The following is a 26,085-nucleotide window of genomic DNA, read 5'->3' as shown; positions in this document are numbered from 1 at the left end:
GCGACCGTAAGGCCATCGGTTATTTTAGACGGGGGGAAACGGGAGAAAGAGGACCGGCTGAGACGAAGCGTTAGGGTCATATACGCGTAACGTGATGTCACGGGAGCGCGCGGCGGCGACGCTGCGGCGCAAGCGCTGGGTGGCGACAAATCGCGCGCGCCTCTCTTCCCCCCCCGCCCCCCCCTCACCCCCGAGTTGGCTCATCCGATGTTATGTCTTGACTATTTCGCACGTCTTTATCGCGGCGGCGTCTTTCGGCGGAGTCATGACAACCGGACGAATTTACTAATTAACGCGCATTAAGGGTAAGTTCGCCGCTCAGATACGCCACCGGCGCCGAAGGTGTTGTGTTTTTTTTTTTGTCTCGCTAGCTTACCGAACGTCAGCTAGCTTAGCTAGCCAGCTACAACCCGGGGCCTATTGACCAGAATTGGTCGGGGGGGAGGCTATAGCTAGCCTAGCTATAGCCGAAGCTAGGCTAGCTCCCTTTTATAAGTTCCGTGAAGGGGTGCTGGCGAAAGTTGTGGTTTTTGATCAAATGTGCCACGCGGTTTTAATTTGGGTCGATTGTCGATGGCTGAGAAAACACGTGCGGGCCAACTTTTGAGCATACGGGTTTCATTGAACGCTGTCCTGCTATCTGTGGGTGCCCGTGTTCGGACCGAGCCTGTGTTACTCGCAGTAAGTTGCTAGCCGCTAGCAAAACTCACCCCAGAACAGGCCCCCGACACACACACACAACCTGGGTCAAGGTATCTCGCACAAGACACCCACATCTAGGGACCGGGGGGGGGGGTTGTTTTGTGTATTCATTTGGTTTTGGGTTTTTAGCACAAGGGGTGCTTGACCCGCTGCTATAGCATAGGCATAGGCTAAGATGTCAAAGTTACGTCCGCCATCCGTGCGAAGATCAAGTGAGGCGCAGGTCTGGTTGTCAGAAGAAGTCACTTTGTTAACGGGCCATGCCAGAGTCACGTTTGGGTCCAAATGTGTCGGTGCAAGACAGAAACCCTACTTTGCTTTCTCTCTTCTTCTTCTTTTTTTTTTCATGATTCATTCTCTTGTTCGTGGGGTCTTTGGTGTAACCAGACTGGTGAGTTATAGACGTTTACCATTCAGTCTCATGCAGTCATCTCTTTTCCCGGTCTCTCACCTCCACAGAATTCCATAAACCTTCCCAATAAAGATGAACATGGATGACAAGTTGGAGGGCATGCTGCTGAAGTGCAGCAGTGGGGGAGGAGATGGAGGAAGGGCAGGGCTCGGAAGTGGAGGGGGCCTGGTGGTGATGACCCTGGGAGAAAGATCACTGGTCAGCCACCCTCTCCTGGCTGAGGATGACGAAGACGAAGATGACGAAGACGACTTGACCGAGAGAGCAATGGTTACACACGACCTGATCCCGCCGGAGCAATTAATGGTGCAGGAGACCGCCAAGAATGATGGAGGAGGAGGAGAGGTGGGAATGCATTTCCCTCTAAAGCTCTCCAATAAGCTGCCCTGCTCACTCCACATGCCAGTGAGTCCATTGTGACTTAGAAGTAATTCCTGTCCTTGAAAATAGCTGTCAAGGTTACTTTGATTAGATGTTTTATTGACAGAAAACTCAGTTTTGCTACTGACTTTCTTAAGAGATGCTCTCATGGTCATACCATCCCACATAACACCAGCTCAGGCATATCTTTAAGTCTTGCCCTTTCATTTAACTTACAACTTACCCCCTATTCCTATTTATTGCTTTTGCCGCCTTAGACAATAATATTCCCTCATGTGGAGCCAAGATGCAAAACAATGGCGTCTGTCCACACAGTTCCTAAAATAGGCTTTAAAACATTTTGAAATGGATTATTTAATATTGCAAGGAAGCAGAAAAATGCCTTTACCATGCAGTAGAAGTGGGTGACTCATGCTAGAGGGAGACAACCCAGCCCCAAATTGATTGGAAACACAATGAATAGATATAGTTAATACAGTGCATGTTGCTAGGTTGTGCTTAAGTATCCCTGTAAATTATTTTGGACAGGAAAGATCTGATAGTTTATTGTCATAATGTGACCACATCTACCTATGATTACATGGCAAAGTGTCTTTACATTGCTAACATTAGCCAGGTTTTTAAAGTAAATCACGTATACTGTCAAAGCGTGATCATCTGACTTATATAATATGTGACAGTTAGGGTTGGGTGCCGTTAAGATTTTAATGGTACTACTACTATTACTGATATTGCTTATCGATCCAGTACTTAAATGGTGCTCTTATCAGTTCATTTTGTTATTTTTTTAAGAGAAAAAAACAAAACAAATTAGGAACAGAAATAACATTGCTTTATTTTCTCATGTGTCATGTCTGGACAGAGAGTTACTTTTAATCATTAACCGTGTGTGTATAATTTAGTTAGCTCCATGTGGCCTCCGGGCTGCTAGCATAAATAACATACCTGAGGTGGATGGGGCAACGAGGTGAACTACGTATGAGCTAGGCAGTCAAACTGCATTTCTCCGCCTGTATTTGATGCAGTTTCGCTAGATGTATCAAAAGATTGCTTGTCCGCCCTTACATGCACAAGACTTGTTGCACTTGTGGCAAAGAGCATTGTCAGCATCGACTCCAGTGATGTGTAACCAGACTTCTGACCGTTTAATTCTCTCTCCACCATTGTCACTGAGAGCAGGCTCTGTGTGTGTGTGTGTGTGTGTGTGTGTGTGTGTGTGTGTGTGTGTGTGTGTGTGTGTGTGTGTGTGTGTGTGTGTGTGTGTGTGTGTGTGTGTGTGTGTGTGTGTGTGTGTGTGTGTGTACATCTGAGAGAGAGAGAGGCAGAGAGCTGGCCCTGCCTCTCAGCTCACACATACAACAGGCTCCGAGAGAGCGAGCTCTCTTCTGCTCTGGGAATAGTCAAAATGCATCATAGACAAATGTCTTAATCTTATTGCAAATTAGAAATGGAGTTGGTGACATAAAAGTCCATCCATCCATTATCTGAACTGCTTATCCTGCTCTCAGGGTCGTGGGGGTGACATAAAAGGTGCAAGATAAAGTTTATGTAGCCTAAATAAATAGGACATTTATTTTCTTAATTTCTCCAATACCGATAGCAGAACCATTAACGTTGGAGCTTATCAATACTATGGTCTTTAATAATTTAGCACCGGTGCCTGTCCCCCCCCCTTTTTTTTTTTCTCCCCAATTGTATCCGGCCAATTACCCCACTCTTCCGAGCCGTCCTGGTCGCTGCTCCACCCCCTCTGCTGATCTGGGGAGGGCTGCAGACTACCACATGCCTCCTCCGATACATGTGGCGTCACTAGCCACATCTTTTCACCTGACAGTGAGGAGTTTCACCAGGGGGAAGTAGCGCATGGGAGGATCACGTTATTCCCCCCAGTTCCCCCTCCCCCCCGAACTGGCGCCCCGACCAACCACAGGAGGCGCTAGTGCAGTGACCAGGACACACACCCACATCCGGCTTCCCACCCGCAGACACGGCCAATTATATCTGTAGCGACACCCAACCAAGCCAGAGGTAACACGGGGATTCGAACCAGCGAGCCCCATGTTGGTAGGCAACGGAATAGACCGCTACCCCACCCGGATGCCCGAAATCATAATACTTTTTATTCTGTTTCTGCTGCTGGAACCTTAGTGAGGCACATTCTGTGGCTGCGTACATGATTTGACCCTCCACACTTCATCTTCCACTTCACTTCACTGTTCATTCTTCACTTCACTGTATTTAACCAGTGCTCAATGTTTTGCTGTTTACTTTCACCTAGATTACATTATACCTGTCAAAAACAGACCAAGAATAATTCACATCTGACTTAAATTGTTGTTTCAAATGATGAACATACCCTCCTCAACAAAGTTTAAAAAGTGTGGATATGACACACTTGGCTAGCATTAACAGTTTTTGTTTCATCCTGTTCTCTCGGGTGAGGACATGATTCACACACAACTTGAGTATTAAGCACTATGAAAACCTCCAATATACTGAAATTATTGTTCAAATACGACATAAGACTAAAACAAAACATGGAGCTGGAATTTTTCTCCTCACTCTTACTTGGTTTTAGGTCTTCTCTTGGCAGTTATGTCTGTCATTTACCACCCCACATTTCAGGAGTGTGTTCAGAATTGTCAACATTTTGGTCAAAAAATTGAAAATGAGGCAGCACAGCGGCGCAGTGTTTAGCGCGGTCGCCTCACAGCAAGAAGGTCCTGGGTTCAAGCCCCGGGGTACTCCAACCTTGGGGGTCGTCCCTGGTCGTCGTCTGTGTGGGGTTTGCATGTTCTCCCTGTGTCTGCGTGGGTTTCCCCCGGGTGCTCCGGTTTCCTCCCACAGTCCAAAGACATGTAGGTCAGGTGAAGCTGTCACTACTAAATTGTCCCTAGGTATGAATGTGTGTGCGTGTCGGCCCTGTGTGATGGCCTGGCGGCCTGTCCAGGGTGTCTCCCCACCTGCCACCCAATGACAGCTGGGATAGGCTCCAGCATGCCCATGACCCTGAGAGCAGGATAAGCAGTTCAGGTAATGGATGGTTGGAAATTGAAAATGTTTGAAATATTCCTTACAGTGCCGACTGGACATTTCGACATTTGTCAGATGAAATGTGTCTCCAATCTGCTGCTGAAATTGAAAGTTATCCAGAGGTTACAAACAGGAATGGTAAATCTTCCTTAGGGGCAGGGGCTCCGCTACAGGTCCACTGTTTATTCTGTAATGCAACAAAGCATCTACCTAACCATGTCTGTGCTTTCATAGCTGAACATCAAGCAGGAGCTGAAGCTGACGGAACCGTTAGTCCAGATGAAGAAGGAGAAGAAGCAAGTGAAAGACCTGATGGTGTGTCCAAAAAAGAAGAAGAGGAAGCAACGCTCGCCTGCTAAGGTGCAAATGAAAGTGACTGTTGTTCTTTTTTAGTATGCACTAACTGTCACCACCAAGGGGGCTTTGTGTTGGAGATCTTATGCAAAAGCTTGCACGTGTGTGTGTTAAAGATGGGTTAACACAAGAGAATTGATGCATCTCCCGTGACAGCCAAGAGACCGACTAATATCTTCATCCTTCTTTTTTTACTCATTATTCCTCCCCTACGATAGATTCTCACTATCAATGATGATGGATCATTGGGCCTCCAAAACCCCAAGTGTCATGTTTGTGTTCACTGTAATGCTGCATTCAGAACAAACTACCATCTGCAGAGGCATGTCTTCATCCACACCGGTATGAGCTACCCTTTAACTCAACACGAGACACGTTAGATGTTGACGTAATTTCATGGTTTTTCCTTAACCTTTCACTTTTAGAAGATATTTCAAGAAGTTGGGTTTCAGTGATGAGGAGTTAAGTGTCAAAGTGAGGTGGATCTCTACTTGGCAAAATTAATTGTGACTCCAATGTGTTGTTCAATGTGGATCTAGGTGAGAAGCCGTTTCAGTGTAGCCAGTGTGACATGCGCTTCATCCAGAAGTATCTGCTCCAGAGACACGAGAAGATCCATACTGGTGAGTGAAGGATGACAGATGTCAGTGGCTTTAGTGTCCGTCAGACATCTGTGGTTCATTGTGGATCGTCTGTGTTCTTGCGCAGGGGAGAAGCCCTTTCGCTGCGACGAGTGTGGAATGAGGTTCATCCAGAAGTACCACATGGAGAGACACAAGAGGACCCACAGTGGAGAGAAGCCCTACCAGTGTGACTACTGTCACCAGGTAACCTGATCTGCAAAACTGGTGCTTTCAAAGACAGAATACAGTGGCCGACAGGGATGTAGTAGATTTGTTGTGCTGAAAGAGCACATGAATAAAGTTATCATCATTATAAAATGGAGATCAGAGCTTTGTTTATGACCCGACTCTGATTGAGAAGGGTAAATGGGTTGAAGTTGTTCAGACTGAGCCGCAAGGCTTTTTGTGTTGCATCAGTCATAATACGAGCCAAAGACCAGAGATGAGAAACTGATGAAATAGTTTTTGTTGAGGTGGTGGTAAACGACAACAAATGAAAAAAAACCAGAACATAAATGCTGTTGGGAGTAAAACAGATTTAAAGAGTACCTGCAGTCATTAATTAATTCCAAAGCATCCCTGGTATCGAAGAAGTCAGTATTTTTTTTTCTCCTCCCAAATAACATCAATAAATATTTCTAATCATAATTTCCAATCAGCCTCAACTTCTCATTGAAATGCTCAGTGTGTTGCTCAGGGTTTGTTAGTGTTGATTTAATGACCGAAAGCTATGATGAATCTCTGCCTCCCCTCCCTACCTGTGTCTGGGATGAAACTCTATGAGACAATCTTCCCTCTGCTGCCTGACTCACCCCAGCAGCAGCTTCATTAACCACTAACCAGCCCCCACCCTAAAATTAATCTCTCCCCAACCTTAACTCTAAACTCCACCATTGTAACTGTAGTCGCCATAGCCACTGCATGAAGATCAGCTTTTGCGTATACCTTGCATGACATTTTCTAGGGGTGTTATTTGTATGCCACTCACTGGCAACATGAATCGGCGGTCTCAGCCGGTACTGGTACCACTGGAGCAGTAAAAAGTCACGTTCTGGTCTCGCAGACTCATCCCTTGTGCTCTGTTGTCGGAAGCTCCAGAGACAGATGCCGACTCTCTTGGCCCCCCGTCTCTGCTCTTTTCCACGTTTTCTCCCGCTCGCCAGCAACCCTGGCTCAGTCCTTCTTCTTCTCCGACTTGCCCAGCACCTCGTTTGGAGGGATTTTAGAGAACTTTAGTTTGGCACGTTATTTGTTCTGCAGGTTTTGAAGTCGAAATGTGAAGGAAGTAAAAGATGTCTTTGAGACTTTTTGACTTTTGTGTTAAAATGGTGATCTGAAACCATTGTTAGCTAACTGTTAGCACATTTGTCAAAATTTCGTATCTATTGACTTAAGATATTGCAGCAATACAGTGTAAAAGCTGCGGATATCAAGGTTCTGACTGCAGGTGCTCTTTAGACTCAGTACAGAATTTAAGATAGCTTTCGTTTTAGACTTTGCCTATTCAGTGATAATCTCATGTGTGCCTTTGCATGCAAAATAGGTTTAAACCTGAGGCTTCTGTCTGTCCTCCCAATGGATATGGTGGAAATTTTGGCTATGGACATTTTAACTTGTAATGTCTTTCTACAGGTCCTCACTTTAAGTACCCTGAGCCTTTAGATTTTTTTTTTCAACTTGATGCAAAGATTCAGTTAGAAATCTCATTCTAAGGACATAAATTGAATAAATATGCATATACATGAAATATAAATATACAGCATACTATGATCATATACGTATACATTGTATCATGGTAGAATATACATTGTATTTTGACATTTCAGTCTTTCATATATATTGCGTATACAAAATCACATAAAAATAAGCCTGCCCTGTGACGGCCTGGCGGCCTGGCCAGGGTGTCTCCCCGCCTGCCGCGCAATGACTGCTGGGATAGGCTCCAGCATCCCCGCGACCCTGAGAGCAGGATAAGCGGTTTGGATGATGGATGGATGGAAAAATAAGACTTATCTCAAAAGTTTAGTTTTTAATGACACATTTTTGGCATTAAACTTAACCAGTAAAATCCGCTCCACATGAACCACTCATTGTACTGAAACTTGGCTCAAGCACGTTAACACCAATTTAGCATAGTATTTGAGTCTTTTGTAGAATTGTCTTTTCCTATTACTAGAATTTCAATCTTGTGTTGTGTATATGATTGTTCTCTTGGAGTTTGTAAAATCATTTAGTCTAATCAAAATGCATTCAAAATTGCACTTGTAAACAAAATTTCATTGTGGTGCACTTTGAAGCACAAGTCAAAAATATTTTAAAACTTTCTGAGCTGCCTGCAACCATTTGAGGTGCATGCGGAGTTTGGTTGGATCTACTGCATGCACATGCATGCAATAGATCAGATGAATTTAACAAAGATGAAAACTGACATATTGCATGCAACATATAAGTTAATTTTCATCTGTGTAGCTGAGAAGAGGTGCATTTGCACAGTGCATTTATACTGTGTTTTATCATCATGACACTGTGCCTTTGTCCAAAACCAGAGGGGGTTCAGGTGATTACTGAATTGATTTTTTTTCTGGTTGTATTTACACATACAGAGTTTTAAGACCCATTCCAATGACTTTAAAATCCACTCTAAATTGTCGGGAAAACACTCAAATGTGTAATTAATCAATAAGACACGCTATTAGCAATTTTTCCATTGAATATATTTTATGCAAATCACGTCTAACCACATCCTTGGAGTGTTGGTGCATTTTTTTCTCCTACCAGACCTTTTGATTGACAAGTCAGCAAGTCAAACACCAGGGGTGAACATCTGTAAACCATATGAAAAAAAGTATACCTTACATATGCCTATCCATCCATCCATTATTCGAACCTCTTATCCTGCCCTCAGGGTCGTGAGGATGCTGGAGCCTATCCCAGCAGTCACTGGGTGGCAGGCGGGGAGACACCCTGGACAGGCCGCCAGGCCATCACAGGGCCACATATGCCTAGTAATGTTACAAAAATTAGATCTTGATGCACTGCCATGTGACCCACAGTACAGCCCAGAGGCAGAAGTGGCTGTGTGCTAATGCGTACTGCATACATGAACACAGTATAGGATCAGCTTTGCAAGATCCAATGATAATTCACTGTAAATGGAGTGTCAGCGTCTGATCTTTTCTGCATATTTGAGTTGATTGAAGGAATGGCGTTGCATGTCATTTTCACTTGGCAACTCCTGCGTAGTAAGAGAAGCAATCCCTTTGGAAATGCACTCCGTAGAGTGCAGTAACTGGCTCAAACAGCACTTTTAAAACTGGTGTGCATGCTGTAAGGTTTCACTTTTCTTGTTTTGTTTTCTTTTATAGTCATTTTTTTTGCAGCTTGTTGACATCAAAGTTTCTCACTTCAGTTATGTCAGAGGTAGTTACACTTTTGACAAACTAGCCAGCACTTGCTAATGCATATTGTGAACAACCCGCTTCTAGCACGCTAGATATTTATTAGTAAATGGTGGACAGCACTAGAGCATAGAAAGGCATAAAATGGTAGTATAGATCACTAGCATTTTCTCCCCAGGCAGTAACGGGCATGCAACACAACTTGCAGATGATAGTTTTCTGCTCAAAGTTTGACTTCTTAAATCCAAAATACTTTCACGTGATGGAAAACCCTCCCCTTTTTTCCAGGGTTATAGCTAGATTACCTGAAAGTGTGTGTGTGTGTGTGTGTGTGTGTGTGTGTGTGTGTGTGTGTGTGTGTGTGTGTGTGTGTGTGTGTGTGTGTGTGTGTGTGTGTGTGTGTGTGTGTGTGTGTTTTTCCCCGAAAAGTGGACCTTTTCATTTTTAACACTGGCTGTCTTACCTTAGTTGATGGTTGAGCTAGTACCAGCAATCAGTACACTATTTACTATGGCAAATGGGTACCAGTTTCTCACCTTCCTTTAAGAGACATACCAGTGATTTTCTACCTCTTAGCCCATTAGCTACAAATGGCATATACTTTCCATTACTTCTGTAATCTGTTAATCTAATCTTCATTTAATTACATGGTTTCCATGAGAGGGCAGCACAGTGGTTAGCTCGGTCGCCTCACAGCAAGAAGGTCCTTGATTCGAGCCCCAGGGTAGTCTAACCTTGGGGGGGTCATCCCGGGTCGTCCTCTGTGTGGAGTTTGCATGTTCTCCCCATGTCTGCATGGGTTTCCTGCGGGGGCTCCGATTTCCTCCCACAGTCCAAAGACATGCAGGTTAGGTGAATTGGCCATATTAAATTGGCCCTGTGTGTGTGTGTGTGTGGGTGTGGGTGTGGGTGGGTGTGGGCTCTGATGGCCTGTCGGCCTGTCCAGGGTGTCTCCCCTCCTGCTGCCCAATGACTGCTGGCATAGGCTCCAGTATCCCTGATAGCAGGATAAGCAGTTTGGATAATGGGTGGATGGTTTCCATGAGGATGTCTATGAAGACTCTCCCCACTTCTTGGGGGTGTGGGAGAAGTCGGAGGTGTCCACTGTCAAACCCATCTCAACACTGCACGGTGATGGAGAGAAAATGTGTTTTAACGTTTTTACTGGGAGCATTTTCTAAACTCAAAACACTTATTATTTATAGTCTACTTCATGTTTTCCTGAAGAGCGAAAATGCACTTGAAATTGCAGAGCTAATGAAATAAGAAGATAAGAAAGAGCTTTTTAATCCCGAGGGGAAATTCTTGTGCCGTCAACAAGCTCAATACAAAAGAAACACAGAGTAGAGGAAGATTTCATCGTCAAATCTAATTACTGTGTACAATAAATAAAAATAATTTAAATAAAGATAAAATAGAAATAAAAGCCACGATAGACATGGACATGACAGTGCAAAATAGAACAACATGGTTGTCAGTGACAGGTTGAAAGGGACAGTTTATATTAATATTGAAATGATAGAGTAATGGCCACAGTACTGATTGCAGGAATTAAAATAGATGGGGTGAAGATGCTGCACCCTCTACAGATATCACACTAAGTGTAGATAGTCAATTATTTACTGCACATATTCGGTTTAAGCCCGTAGGATGTTACATGACGAAATGTCACATGTTATTGTCCTTCTGAAATGGTTTTTCGGTGATCTCCCTGCATAGGCAGGAGTTGTAGATCCTGAGGGCCTCCAGCAGAAAGGATCTCCCGCACCGTTCGGTCTTACACCAAGGGGCAATGAGTCTCCTGCTCCGTGTGCTCTGCTGTTCTTCTAGGAAGAAATGCAGGGGTCGAGAGGGATTGTCCATGATGCTTAGAATGTTCGGCAGCATCCTCCTCTCAAGACACATCCACCAGACTCTCTGGTTCGATTCCCAGAACAGCTTGAACCAGCCTTCTTATTGAGCTTGTGAAGTCGGTTGGCATCAGCTGCACCTTTTGCACCTTAAAATGAGAAAAAAATTAATGTAATTTGTCATTATTGACACATTTTTATTTAACGTGAGACAAATTAGAGATGATCTTTGTAATTTTAAATAGATTTTTTTGTAATAACTTTGTGGAGGGGGGGGGGGAGATACAGACCTGCCAAGCCATGAATTCTCCTAAAATTGCATATATTTGCTTTTAAATGCCCTGTGATGGCCTGGCAGCCTGTCCAGGGTGTCTCCCCGCCTGCTGCCCAACGACTGCTGGGATAGGCTCCAGCATCCTCATGACCCTGAGAGCAGGATAAGCGGGATGGATGGATGGATGGATGGATGAGATTCAGATCAATTGCACACACAAACAAAAAAAAGTTATGATAAGCTCTACCTAAACAACCATGAGGGGTCAAAATGACCGTCTCGTAATTTGCGCGTCATCGTGCGCGTCGTCACTATGTCATGACGTGTGTTTGGTCGCGTCATTTCCTTCGCGAAGTTCGTTGCTCTGTCCTAGAAACACACTAGCGTCCTCCAGTGGAGAGAAGTAGTCTAAACTTGATTTTTGATGATTGCCAACACGTCTGGTTACAGACGCCGTTACAGACGCACCATGACTACCACCGAGACGTTGCAGTATTTACAGGTGTTGGACAGTGGCCATTTTTAATTGTTTAAAAAATATTATTATAGCTGCGAAAATGTTAATTTTGGTGTCAGTTGTTTCTTAAGAGACATACTAACATATGTAATGCATTAATATCTCAATTGAGTATTTATCTTGACAGACTATAGAACTTAAAAACCGGCGGCAATTTGACCGCCCAGGGTCGTTTAAGGTCGGAGTGAAATCCCAGTCGTTCTTTAACAGTGTTTATTTGGACACTCGGTCATTTACCATTAGACCCAAATCTGGCCTGATTCACAGTGTGCAGGAAACATACTTCCTGAGCTTTGCTTTCACCTAGTAAAAGAAGCTGTAGATGTTCGGAGGATATCAAATTTATTTTTGCATGAATTTGAATGAAATTAGTGGTCATGAGTTGCAGGAATATTTGACATTAAACTGGAGCAATACAAGCAGAGGCAGGAGTAACCGTTGGGGGCAGTAGAGTGTGTATATGGTTCTATGAGACACGGCGTAAGTGGAAAATTACATTTGATGACGACAGTTGTGTAAAAATAGTAAAGCATAATTTTGAACATTGGGCATTGATGGGATTAGAGGCCATGGAAGTATGTTTATATCTGAATTTTCTCCTTTACTGTGACACATTAAGCATCATGAGGCCAATCAAATACAACATTGACGTAAAAGCCTCTATTTGAAAACATAATAGTTACACAGCAATACACAGTAGTCGAGAAAATACATCCGAAATCAACTACTTGCTCATTCGAATGCAGGAAAGCAACAATAGTGCGTCACAAAAACACTGAACAAACTGCTGAAATCACTCATCTTTCTATGATGAATTTGTACCGTAGATTATTCTTCGTGTTAACATAATACGTGATTCCCCAGCTCTGTTTAGTCAAGGACATAAACACAGGAACAGGGAAAAAAGATGTGTCTGAAACTGATGTTTGCTAGCTGGCTACCGTTGAGTTTCTAGTTTGCTGGAGAGGCTGTGGGGCTCGTTTGCCCCGCTTAAATGCAGAGCAGACTTGGTACGTTACCATGTGATCAGAGGTTTGGGCAATGTAGGGAAGTCATAGGGAAGAGCAACTGTTGATGGCTTACCCTGAATTGAGTGTATTCCAACTTGGGAATTCATTTGAATTATTGTTCTCGAGCTCGGTAGAACAAATCCAAAGTGGTACATATTTTTTATACTACTACTTTCAGCTGGTCACCGTGAGGGGTCGACACAGCGGCTCATCCGTTTCCATCTCTTTCTGTCCTCTGCATCTTCCTCTGTCTCACCAGCCACCTGCATCATCATCACTCTCTCCTCCATGGGTACACCCTCCACCACTTCATCCAACTCACTCCAGAGTTCTTCTTTCTCTTCCATCTTACACCCAACTTGCAGGGCATATGCACTGATAACATTCATCAACACACCTTCAATTTCCAGCTTCATACTCATCACTCTGTCATACACTGTCTTCACCTCCAGCACACTCTTGACATACTCTTCCTTCAGAATTACCCCTACCCCATTTCTCCTCCCATTCGCACCACGGTAGAAGAGTTTGACCCCTTCTCTGATGCTCCTGGCCTTACTCCCCTTCCTCCTGGTCTGTTGCACACACACAGTATATCTACCTTCTTTCTCTCCATCATAACAGCCAGCTCTCTCCCTTTACCTTCTCCCTTTATAGTGCCAACATTCAAAGTTCCGACTCTCACCTCCACACTGCTACCCTTCCTCCTCTCCCACTGCCTCTGCACATGCCTTGCCCTTCTCCTTCGCCCAACAGTGGCATAGTTTCCACCAACACCCTGCTGGCTAACAGTACCGATAGCGGTCGTTGGTAACGCAGGCCTTGACCGATCTGGTATGGAAATCCGATTTATGATCCGCATATTTGATTTGGCAAAGACTTTACGCCAGATGCCCTCCCTGATGCAACTCTCCCCATTTATCCGGGCTTGGGACCGGCACCAAGAATGCACTGGCTTGTGCATCCTCAGTGGCTGGGTTTATTAATATATATTTTTCTACTACTACTTCAGGTGTACTGCCCAACACAATAAAGACCTGTGTATAAAGTATGTATCTGAGATGCTATGTGTGCATAATATATAAGAGGAGAGAGAGCACTAAGATGCTTCTTTTTTGGAAAGAATCAAAAGAGCCTTGCTATACATATTCATGACCTCAGTTGACAACAGCAGAGTTGGAATTGCTAAAATTAGTGTACTTGTAACAACCATCTTGAAAAATTGATTCACTCTTAATCTCATTAAAACATCGTTAGGCATCATTTAGAATTGTAGAGACAAAAACGTCACTGGTTGATCCAGTGTTTAGGAACCTGCTGATTCTTCTTGCCGAGCTTCAGCAGGGTTAAATCGTTTAAAGCCTACAAAAACCATGACCTGGCTCCTTTCTTAACCGGGTTGCTCACAGTACAATCTTGTGTATCTTAATTCGTTCGATTAAAAAGCCATCAAGTTGTGCTCTCTATAAAGTTGAATTTAAAATAAAAAATTCCTCCTCTTGTGTAAAAAAAAAAAGAAAAGGCATTTTATTGAATGACGTTAAAGCCACAGTCCTTACTTTAAGCAGTGTTTTGATGAAATGTTATAAAAGAAATGGTTTACAACTGTTTCCATGGAACTTCTTTATCCCATTAAGCTTCGAAATCTTTCTGAACTGCAACAACATGTACAGCAACATGTAACAAAATGTAACAAAACAACAAAATGTAAAAAACAAAATGTGAACAAAATGAAACAAAACAAATGTAAAATTTAACAAAATGTAAAAAAAAAGCATTTTATTGAATGATGTTAAAGCTACAGTCTTACTTTCAGCAGTATTTTGATGAAATGTTAAAAAAATTATACAAAAAAATGTACAACATATAACAAAATGTAACAAAACAACAAAATGTAAAAAAAAGTAATAAACAAACAAACAAAATGTAAAAAAGACAAGCAGTGGCTGACTGATATATTGTGATACCAGTGCTGTCCGTGCAGTACGCCCCAAAAAGAGCCTCTGACTTGGAATTTTCACAGTGAAAACCCTCCATATGAGCCTTGATGGCAGGAAGAGGTGTGATCAGCAGAATAAATCTTCCGTGACGACACATGCTGTAATTTTATAGGATGTTTAGTGATGGCGTCTATCTCTGCTGTTCACGATTACTCCGAGTGGTATAACTGAGTCGTCTAAATGAACGAAACTTTATTCCACAAAAAAGTAACAGTTTTATTTTCACTGGATGTTTTTGTTGACCTATATGTCTACGCTAATGCTGTCTGTGAATAAATACATTAAAGAGCCTGCGACTTTTATTTGTCACAGTGAAACAGTCCTCATTGTTCTGGGTGACAGAAGGAGTTGTGCTTAACTGAACAATCATTCATTTGTTGATTCAAAAAAATATATTTAATTTGGGAATGAATGTAAAAATGCTAAGCAGTCTTTACAACAGTATTTAAATACAAACTAAATATAACTTATTTAATGAAAAGTAAACCTATGATAAAAACTGATATATTCCCATAGTTTTATATCTACTACTACTACTGTTACTTTCGGCTGCTCCCGTTAGGGGGCGCCACAGTGAATCATCTGTTTCCATCTCTTCCTGTCCTCTGCATCTTCCTCTGTCACACCAGCCACCTGCATGTCTTCCCTCACCATATCCATAAACCTCCTCTTTGGCCTTCCTCTTCTCCTCTTCCCTGGCAGCTCCATATTCAGCATCCTTCTCCCAATATACCCAGCATCGCTCCTCCACACATGTCCAAACCATCTCAATCTTGCCTTTCTTGCTTTGTCTCCAAACCGTCCAACCTGAGCTGTCCCTCTAATATACTCGTTCCTAATCCTGTCCTTCTTCATCGGCCCAATGAAAATCTTAGCATCTTCAACTCTGCCACCTCCAGCTCCACCTCCTGTCTTTTCATCAGTGCCACTGTCTCCAAACCATATAACATAGCTGGTCTCACTACCATCTTGTAAACCTTCCCTTTAACTCTTGCTGGTACCCTTCTGTCACAAGTCACTGCTGACACTCTTCTCCACCCACTCCACCCTGCCTGCACTCTCTTCTTCGCCTCTCTTCTGCACTCCCCGTTACTTTGGACAGTTGACCCCAAGTATTTAAACTCATACGCCTCCGCCACCTCTACTCCTTGCATCCTGACCATTCCACTGTCCTCCCTCCCGTTCACGCATAGATATTCCATCTTGCTCCTGCTGACTTTCATTCCTCTTCTCTCCAGTGCATACCTCCACCTCTCCAGGCTCTCCTCCACCTGCAACCTACTCTCGCTACAGATCATAATGTCATCCGCAAACATCATAGTCCACGGAGACTCCTGCCTGATCTTGTCCGTCAACCTGTCCATCACCATTGCAAACAAGAAAGGAAGACATTTCCCATAGTTTTATATGTCAGTTATAATTTAATTCAATAATAAAGGCCCACTTCAGTCAAATACTGCTCCAGTACAATAGAACATGTGTTTTCTGAGGTGTAAGGTTACTTTATGTAATGGTTTAGTCCAAAATTGCATGTTTGTTGTGTTTTTGACATGTTGGCCATGCAGCACAACTAAACTTAACAGCTCCTCCCATGTAGGACACGATGCCCTGGAGGTGTGTGCATGGCGGGCGCTTCTCATTTGTGCACATCATTCATGTGTTATAATTTCTGTACCCATAATTGCAGATATTTAATTTACTAAGGATTTCTAAAGACCTAATAAAAACCAGAAGCAAATCAAAATATTATCAGCAACCCCCCACTTTTAGAAAATAAAATAGTCACAGCGGAAATGGTTCTCATTTCTGCCATAATATGCTGTATGCTTTGAGTGCACATGTATGAGGCCATTATTGTAACAGAACCATTTGCAAATGTGTGCAGAGTTGTGTAACTATCTCAGTCCATGTGTGCATAATCAGATCTGTAAATGCGTGTGGAGATTTGTCTGTAACTCCAGGGATTTGTTTGCCCCGAGCTCGTGCCTTATGCATTTAAATTATAAATTTTTTATTAAGCGTTATAACCCCGCATATTTGATGAGACCCTACACCATGGTTCCCCAAATTAGTTTTCCCAAGGGCCAAATCAAAACTAATGTCATGCATGCCAAGCCAAGGGCCGAAATGCCTGGGGGGTGGTTTTCCATTGTGCCAGCAAAAGTTGTTTTATGTGCAGGTGTTGTTGTTGCTGCTATTACGATTGTTATTATTATCATTATTTTTGTTATTATTATCATCAGTAGTAGGGGTAGTAGTAGTAGTAATTTAGACCTGGCCTTGGATTCTTAAAGCCTGTGTTGAGGGTTACACAAGAAAATAATGCACTCTTGAAACAAAATATGTCCAGCCATTTAATTATGGACAAATATAAATGGATGTTGATTCACCAATCAGTGAGAGAAGCGAGAACGACGGGATGACGCAATCCTTTTAATGTCGGGCCTGTATTCTGTTGTGGCAAGCCTGAGGCACTGGCCAAGATGTGCATTGGAGAGTCTGTTTATTTCCTGTTTCTTGATCGAGTTCATTGAAGAAAACGATGACTCATATGTACGTGGAGGGAGTAAAATGTGAGTAGGAGCATTGCAACAGCTCTCATGTTTTTGAATCGAGCTTGGGGAACCACATTGATCCAAAAGTCACTCACCCCAACGTCCTTTGAGCAAATCAGATGTCCCCCTCTCCAAGACCTCCATCTAAAGAGTTGTGTCCTTTATGGAAGATACCAACCAGCCTTTTGGCCTCTGCAGTCCACTGGCAGTCAGCCAAAATGGAGAACAGCTGTCTCAGGAAGACGAGGATGTCACCTGAGAGTTTAGCGGAGCTTTCAAATCGTTCCTTGATGTTTTCTGCCAGGCTCATCACGAAATTGCTGGATCCTTCCACATTTCGTTGTTCTCGCAATGCTCCTGCAGACCTGGCAAGTGAAACTTTCTCCCATGAATGTCTCTCTCCAAAAGGTTCAGCTTTGACCAGAAAGCTCCAACCGCCTTGTACATGTCTGCAACAGTGTGGTTCTTGCCTTGTAATTACAGATTAAGGTGATTTAGAGATGCGACATGATGTCACATGAAAAATAACACGCCATCACCTTATTGTCACTTAAACACCTCTGATATTCTTGTGCTTTTTGGCTCCGCAGTCCGGATAAAAATGACACAAGCTCATCGCACAAGTTGCACACCCTCTCCAACACACGGTCTTTGCTCAGCCAGCGGCCATCATTATACAGCAAGAGATCCTTGTGTTCTGCTGACATGTCCTCCAGCAATGCTCTGACACGGCGATGTTGCAGACTAGAACTCTTGTGAACGAATTGTACCAGTCTCGTCACAGGATCCATCGCCTCTCTCATTTCCCCACACAGTTTAGCACACAACACTGATTTGTGAATAATGCAATGAAATGCTAAGAGTGATGCTTTAACAGCCGCAAGCCTGCATACCAAGCCCTTGTGTTGGCCCACGATTGATGGAGCTCCGTCGGTGACAACGGACACAATTTTGCTCCCGTCCAAAGAACTGTGTTGATTCATTAAAGATCATTTCCTCAGTTGTGCGCCCAGGCAGAGGAAGTATACAAAGTAGCTCTTCCCGAAAAGTCTTCCCATCAAAAAATCTTGCGAACACGGGCGTCTGGGTAACGTAGCAATCTATTCCATTGCCTACCAACACGGGGATCGTCGGTTCGAATCCCCGTGTTACCTCTGGCTTGATCGGGCGTCCCTACAGACACAATTGGCCATGTCTGCGGGTGGGAAGCCGGATGTGGGTATGTGCCCTGGTCGCTGCACTAATGCCTCCTCTGGTCGATCGGGGCACCTGTTCGGGGGGAGGGGGAGGGGGAAGTGAAGGGAATAGTGTGATCCTCCCACATGCTACGTCCCCCTGGTGTAACTCCTCACTGTCAGGTGAAAAGAAGTGGCTGGTGACGCCACATGTATTGGAGGAGGCATGTTGTAGTCTGCAGCCCTCCCCAAATCAGCAAGAGGGGGTGGAGCAGCGACCGAGACGGCTCGGAAGAGTGGGGTAATTGGACGGGTACAATTGGGAAGAAAAAGGGAAAAAAATCCACACAAAAAAATAAAAATCTTGTGAACACAGATAGCTGTTCCATATTTGTTCGGTCACAGGACGAGTCTGTGGCTAATAACATGACTTCTGCTTTCTTCAAGTCAGCGAGTAGATTGAAAAAACACTCCTCCGCTAAATGTTCTTTTCTTCTTGTTGCCGTGTTGGCTGACAATGGCACCTGCTTTAATTGCTCCACAACTGTTTTCTTGTTTTTTTCATCATGAGTTAAAACTCGAGTTCTGGGTCTACCCCGGGGTCTCCTCCTCCGGGGTAGACCCAGAACTCGCTGGAGGGACTACATGTCCAATCTGGCTTGGGAACGCCTTGGAATCCCCCAGGAGGAGTTGGAGGGCGTTGCTGGGGAGAGGGACATCTGGATTGCCCTACTTAGCTTGCTGTCACCGCGAGCCGACCCCGGAGAATCGGCTGATGATGAATGAATGAATTAAAACTTCACCAACCATATCAATTGCACACATTTTAATCAACTCAGCACCAGTGAATGGCTTCTTAGCTTTAGCAAGGTTCCATGAAACATGCAATGATGCAGCTGTTGCACTCTCTTGTGCCGATGTTGATTTACAGTTTGTAGAAACAGAGTGCTTGTATGATGTTGTCATATTTGCTATTTTTTGTTTGGGGTGATCTGATTTTGTCGGGTAGTTGGCATTAAAACTGGCGGAATGCATAGTGTTGAAATGCCGCTTGTGATTATCCGCATTGCAGACAGCTACGGTTTGCATGCATACCAAGCATGTCGGTTTGGCGTTGGCATGGTCCAGTAAAATAAAGCAAAACTGATCAGTCCAGTCAGATTTGAACTGACGGTTTTCCTGGTTGACTTTTAGCTTTTTTTCACAGGCCATGTTCTTGGTTTAGGACAGTTATTGATTACCTGTGACTTAGCTGGTGAGTGGCTCGGTCTAGTCAAGGACCGTAGAGAGAGCGGACTATGTCTTATATCTACGCGCACTTTACGGCATAGGTCAAGTGTACTGTGTGGGGTGAGGTCAAAATAAAGTAGAGCAGCACGCACTTTATTTCACATGTTGCGCACTTTATTTCACATGTTATGACAGGTGCGTTAGTGCCAGTGAGTCGGCATGGGTCAGACATTTGGCTCTTGTGGGCCAGACCTGGCCTGCAGACCGCTTATTGGGGTTCAGGGCCCTGCACTCTAGAAGATATGGCTCACCCAATACCTACACAGTTTCGCTGATTGTTCTGAGGAAAGATTTGTCTCTTGTAAAAACACCACATCATATTGTTTCAATTTCAGAAGGGAAAAGACAAATTTCCTCTTAAAGAGAGGATAACTGGTCCATATTCCCATGTCTTTTTATTGTTCTGTGGGAAGAAAAAAAGAAAAAGACCAAATACTCACACATGACATTCAGAGTCCATCTCCCAACTCATTCCCTCTGTCCCAATTATCAAGCTAACAACTGCTCTCAGATTGCTGTGCATTATGGATAGCATCCATGCCTGAAAAACTCTTCTGTCTTGGTCCCAGTCGTTTCAAATATATCCTTATATCTAAATCTTCAGAATATATTCATCACTTGCGTTGGATTGCCGAAGCGTTTGTGTTCCCTGTTGTCCTCAAGCCTCGGTAGTGCAGGATACAGCAAAGTAAACTTAATGTTACGTGCTCACTGAGCCTTCTTGCATTCCTTGAATTTATCCCATTTCAGTTGTTTGGCCCTCGAGAAGTCGGGGAAGATCATGATGTGGTTGTCTTCCCAAGTCGGCTCAGTTTTGTTCTGTGCAGTGTGTAAAATGAGTTGTCTGTCAGCTGAGTGCAGGAAGCGGACCGGAACAGTTCGCGGTCTCTCCCATGGATTTGGCCATGGTATTGAAACCCTGTGTGTCCGCTCAATCTCCAGTGGCTTCAAGTTTATCGCGAAGGTCATTCACCTCCGCCTTAGTTGCAATGGGGTTAGCCTCTAGGGATGCCTTTGTTTTTTTTCTGCGTCCTCAAGCCAATCCACCCTTTTTTTCCGCAAAATCAACGAAGACAGTTTTACTTCAACTGAGGCTGTAGTTCGGCGTATGTCATCAAGGTTGGCTAAATCACTGGACATATTCACACATTGCAAAAATGTTTACAATGTCCTAAGCAACCTGTGGCGACTCCTTGTCTCCTGAGCTGTTACCATTGTCATCTTGATGTGAGCTCATGGACTGCAAATACTTCTTAATGTCCCCACAAGATGAACTTTTAAGCTGCTTCGACATCTTGGGTTATTGAAGGAGTTTCGAAATGCAAAACACATTCGTATAACTTGTAGACAAGGGACTGTAGGTTTACTTCAGCAATACTAATCGAAGGCTCTCGCTCAGGTAGCCATCTTCACCAACCACGTCACTAGACTCCAACTTTGAGCTCATTGTTTAGTTTTTGCGGGATTCCGAAATTTGTCCACATCAAATCGGATACCATAAATGATGATACGTGTGACTGCACCGTGAGCTTTCTGTTTTTAAAAGAAATATATCAATTGTTTGTGTAGGCTTAAATGATTGCCCATGCGTTTAAGCACAGTAAGAAGATTCAGCAGTGTTATCATTCTCAATACTGAATTGATCAGTGGAGTTTTTGTCTGTACAATTCTTAATGATGCCTGACAATGTTTTAATATGGTCTGGGATCCAAAATGGTGAACTTAACTTTTTAAGCACTGCAGTGCAACGTTCATATAAAGATCCTAATTGTACTCAGTTTTCCTAACACAAGCGTCCTTATAAGAAAAGAGCCTCCATTTGAGCCACTTAAGCTCACCAAGAAGTGTCAAAATCTTTAGTGTGTTTAATCTTGTTTTTTGGGGTATTCTTAATTCAGTTTTTTGGCATACATTTTATGGGAAAAAATGTGTGTGTATGTATTCTCTTTTAGAGTACACTATTGTTTATGACTCATTTTTTGGAGTAGAAATAATGTTGGTCTTGTCTTTTTTTCCATAGTACTTTTCCAGAACAGACCGGGTTTTGAAGCACAGGCGAATGTGCCATGAGAACAGGGAGAGGAAGACCCTAAAGGCTGCCGGGAAAGTTGGACCCCTGCTCGACGCAGAACCTATAGGCCCATCCTTTCCTGCCAAAGAGTGCTCACTGCCGAAGAAAAAGCGTCCAAAGGGCTCTGAAAAATCGCAGAGCTCAGCTGCGTCTATGGCTGTCCAGAAAGGGCATGCAGCTGCTGTCCTGGGTGCAGGAGAGAAAGAAGAGCAGAGGCAGAGCAAAATTGAATGTCTACCTCTTTCTGCTGTCTCTTCAAAAGTAAAACATGAATATGTAATAGCAGACTATTCTGTGGAACTTCCAGAAGAATCAGGCGGCCGCCAAGAAGAGGGGGAAGAGTCATCGGAGGAGATTTCCCCTCCTAAACTGGTCCTGAAGAAAATTGCTAAGAGGAGTCTTAAACAGCCCATTGAACAACCCCCTCCCAGCCTGTCCCCTTTGTCTTCCTTTGAGGAGAGCAAGGTTACTAGGTACACATTTGAGATTGTGGACAAACAAGGCCTTCTGGATGTAGAGAGTAACACTGATCTTGAGCCTGTTGAAACCCTTCAAGGAGGACAAACTAAGCCATCAGTGAACAGCACAAATTATGATGATGCGATGCAGTTCCTCAAGAAAAAGCGGTATTTGCAGGCTGCAGTGACCAATAACAGTCGGGATTATGCTCTTAATGTAAGCAGCATCTCTTCTCAGCCATCTGTTCCACAAACTGTTGTGTCAACAGTCATTGATGAAACTGTGCCTGCCACCATCCTAGAGCCCCAACCCATCAACGCGGAAATTAAGGCAACCCATGACAAAAACATGCTGCCGGACGAGGTTCTCCAGACTCTGTTGGACCACTATTCCAACAAAACCAGCGGGCAGTCAGACATCTCCTTCAGTGTGGCTGACACAGAGGTGACCTCCAGCATATCAATCAACTCCTCCGATGTTTCTGACAGTAGCCCTGTGGAGAGCGTAGGAGCCTCCAGCACACAGACACAGCCACCAACTGAAAAGGTCAGTCTCATGCATGAGTATTCCAAGTTCCTCCAGCAAGCCCTGGAGAGGACCAGCCAGAATGACAGCTACCTGAGCAGCCAAAGCCTCAACTTGGTCTCTGAGAGCCCCACCCTAGCTGGGCAGCCACTTTTCTCTACAGAGAAACAGTTCCCTTCCCCCAGCAGGTTTAAATCAGGAATGAGCTCTCCGCTCAGATCTACTTTAGATAAACCTCACTTTGGATTACTGGTAGGGGATTCCCAGCATTCATTTTCATTTTCAGGTGACGAGACCACCCCTCCCTCTGCAGTATCTCCATCTGAGGAAGACTTTCTTGAACAGGTGTCACCCTCAAAAAAGTCAGAATCTTCACAAGGGATGCTACAGACCTTTCAAATCAGCACCTTTGATCAGAACTTTAGATCTCATTTTCAGAGCTCAAGGTCAGCAGCATCTTCGCAGTTTACCATCGCCAACGGGCAGGCTAATCTGCGAGGGCATAGCACAGACTTCTCTGAGTTCCCCTTAGTTACAGTCACTGAGACCAGGCCTCAACTCAACTCCTCCCCTGACGTTTCATCTAGTGAAACCTATGGTTGAGATGGGGGAAAGATTCAGATCTCTAACCATTACAATGGCACTTTATATCCTGTGTCCTCTATTCTGCCAAAACAGGTCTCATAGCAGATGTGTACTTTTAAAAGCTCAAAGCATTGTGTTGAAAAAGAAATTACTCTGTGGTTGTTTTTGTTTTGTTTTTGTTTTTTTCTGGATACGTTTAGTTTAACAAAATGGGAATAATGGAAATGGAAAATAAATAAAAAGCATATCTCCTCAAAAGAAGAATATAAAATTTTAGAGATGCATGGGGGTATTTCATGTTCCATTCAAAGAAGAATGTACATCAAGAGATTAGCGACCAAAGTAAAATGCAAGGGATGTAATGTAAGTTCAGTCATATCATTGCCATGAATTAATTTGCATTTCAATTTTGTGTTTGTTAATCATTTTTGCCAAACAGTTGCTAGCATAAGATGATAATCAAGAGACTCGTCGCTTAACGCAGTGTCACTTGCAGTTGTCAATGCAGTTCCCTAAAATGTAGGCATATACCATGCCGTTTTGCAGTTTGCTACCTCCCCCTGCTATTTTTTTCTGGTAGTGAAAAATCAAATAATCAGGAGCGATTGAGATTGATTTCTATCATTCCTAGGCACTTTTTACCCTGACTGCTAAAAACCCGTGTCAGATGTCCTGTAGAAATGAAATTATTGCAATACCAATGTTGATTATTTGTCTTAAGTTGAACTCATTATGAATATGTCACCCAAAACAAGTTTTACCAATGAAGTTAAATGAATGCCTCTCTCTCTCTCTCTCTCTCTCTCTCTCTCTCTCTCTCTCTCTCTCTCTCTCTCTCTCATTTTTGTCTTGCCTGTGTGGCTGGCTTTAAAAGCACAGATTATCAGAATTATTTGACTTTCATTCCCCTAAAGTGTAATCAATGGCAAGGCTGTCTGTTAAGAAGACACCATTGTTTTGGGTTCTTGAGAGATGAAGCATTATTTCCAGTGTAGGTTTAAAATTTACAACTGAAATAGTTTTCATTTCCATTTGCAAAAATTATGTCTTTGTCAAATTGCTGCATGCACTTAAATGAAGAAAAAAAAGACTTCCTGTGTAATGAATTTACTAACCTTGACATTTTACGTGCACATTTTTTTCTTTTAATGAAAAAAAGGAGCAGCATCTGTTTTGCACGTTCATTAAAGGAGAATGTATGTACTTCTCACTGTAGGGGAATTGGCAATAACGCTTTTACAATTAGACTATTTTTCTTCCCAGTGAAATGTTGAAAGGTGTTGACTGATTCTGCGTCGGTGTCAGACATCGTCGGCCAACCCCGTGTTCTGTATCCACGCCGTGTCACGCCTGTCCTTCCCCCGCCGCACTGACCCGTTGTCATGAATGAAAGTTCCAGTTTTTACATGATTACATTGTGAAATGTAAAGGTAGAGAAATTTACCCCCCCCCAGTTTTATTGATTTTTGCATCTGTGCCTTTTATTTTAATGTTCAAACTTTTCTTATGCCCATTTCTGAATATATATTTCTGCTTAGTTAGGCCTTGTAATTCCAATTGCACAATACAAATATATAAGCTATCGTTGTATCCAGTCTGTATCTTAAGACATTGAGATCTGTCTAAGGACTTCTTTTCTTGGTCATCAGATGTTCTGACTTTAGTTCTAGAGGTGACGTACGAGAGAGAAGAGCTGGCAGCTGGCCAGATGTTCAGCTGGTTTATGTGGAGTTTGTACACATGGCATTTCGCTGAACTGCGACACAGCGTGTTTACCAGCACGCAGCCATGGTTCTCATGTCTGTAGTTTTGATTGCAGAGCTAAATTAGCCTCCTTAATTCGCATTATTTTTGCAGTTTTATTAGCTAGAGTTGAATGACGGGCCGCAGTGGTTAGCGCGGTCGCCTCACCGTGAGAAGGTCCTGGGTTCGAGCCCCGGGGTAGTCCAACCTTGGTGGGTCGTCCCGGGTCGTGCTCTGTGTGGAGTTTGCATGTTCTCCCTGTGTCCGTGTGGGTTTCCTTCCGCAGTCCAAAGACACGTAGGTCAGGTGACTCGGCCGTACTAAATTGCCCCTAGGTATGTGTGTGTGTGTGTGTGTGTGTCAGCCCTGTGATGGCCTGGCGGCCTGTCCAGGGTGTGTCCCCGCCTGCCGCCCAATGACTGCTGGGATAGGCTCCAGCATCCCTGCGACCCTGAGAGCAGGACAAGCGGTTCGGATAATGGATGGATGGATGGATGGATGGATGGATGGATGGATGGATGACAAGCCACTTTTTTCAGGCCTTGAAGGAGAACCTGGCAGTTCTGCGGTGTGTCGACCCACACGTCAGTTTCGGTTGTTTTTGTTTTTCCTGTGTTTGTGTCATGTCTTGCATTTGGTGCTGTCGGTGAAAGCCGGATCTCCTGTGCGCGCGGTTCGGTCGTGACACCATTTGTGGCTCCTCTGTGTGGCTCGTTACGTTTCTGCTGACAATCGGGGAGGGACGGCGCCCTAATGACGCATCAGCCCGCTCACCCCCCCCCCCCCCGCCGACATTCCCTCTGCGACGTAAAGGAGGAGACGCCGTGCTGTAAATATCTTGTATTTTCTAACCTTGTGCGTTCTTACGTTGTGCGTAACGCTGGTGTTTGTCGGCGTCGGCGCTCGCTCGACGGGCGCGTGGTGTCGGCGGGGCGCGCGCCGACTTCTCGGATCGACGAGGAAGCCGCTCCGCTCGGGGCGCGAGCGCGGCGTTCTGAGTCTTTGTACATATGTTGTGGTCGCCACCCGTAAAAAAAAAAGGGCCATTTTTTGGGTTGTTGTTGAGCTTTTAAAAAAGCCAATTATGGATCCACGGCGTGTTCCGGTTGGTTCTCTAACGCGCTCCCC

At 43.9% G+C, this 26,085-nt stretch overlaps 1 protein-coding gene across 1 annotated transcript; it reads left to right on the top strand.

Moving 5' to 3' along the window:
* Positions 1 to 189: 189 nt before the first annotated feature.
* On the top strand, positions 190 to 26,085 carry znf148 (zinc finger protein 148). The gene is made up of 7 exons (XM_056289638.1): positions 190 to 305; positions 1,162 to 1,519; positions 4,763 to 4,888; positions 5,101 to 5,224; positions 5,422 to 5,505; positions 5,591 to 5,709; positions 21,595 to 26,085. The coding sequence occupies exons 2-7, from the start codon at positions 1,187 to 1,189 to the stop codon at positions 23,230 to 23,232; spliced, it is 2,424 nt and encodes an 807-aa protein (XP_056145613.1). The 5' UTR covers positions 190 to 305; positions 1,162 to 1,186; the 3' UTR covers positions 23,233 to 26,085.

Source organism: Lampris incognitus, chromosome 11, assembly GCF_029633865.1.
Source record: "Lampris incognitus isolate fLamInc1 chromosome 11, fLamInc1.hap2, whole genome shotgun sequence".
NCBI lineage: Eukaryota > Metazoa > Chordata > Actinopteri > Lampriformes > Lampridae > Lampris > Lampris incognitus.
Note: the sequence above shows the minus strand (reverse complement) of the source record. Positions and strands in the feature narration are given on the sequence as shown.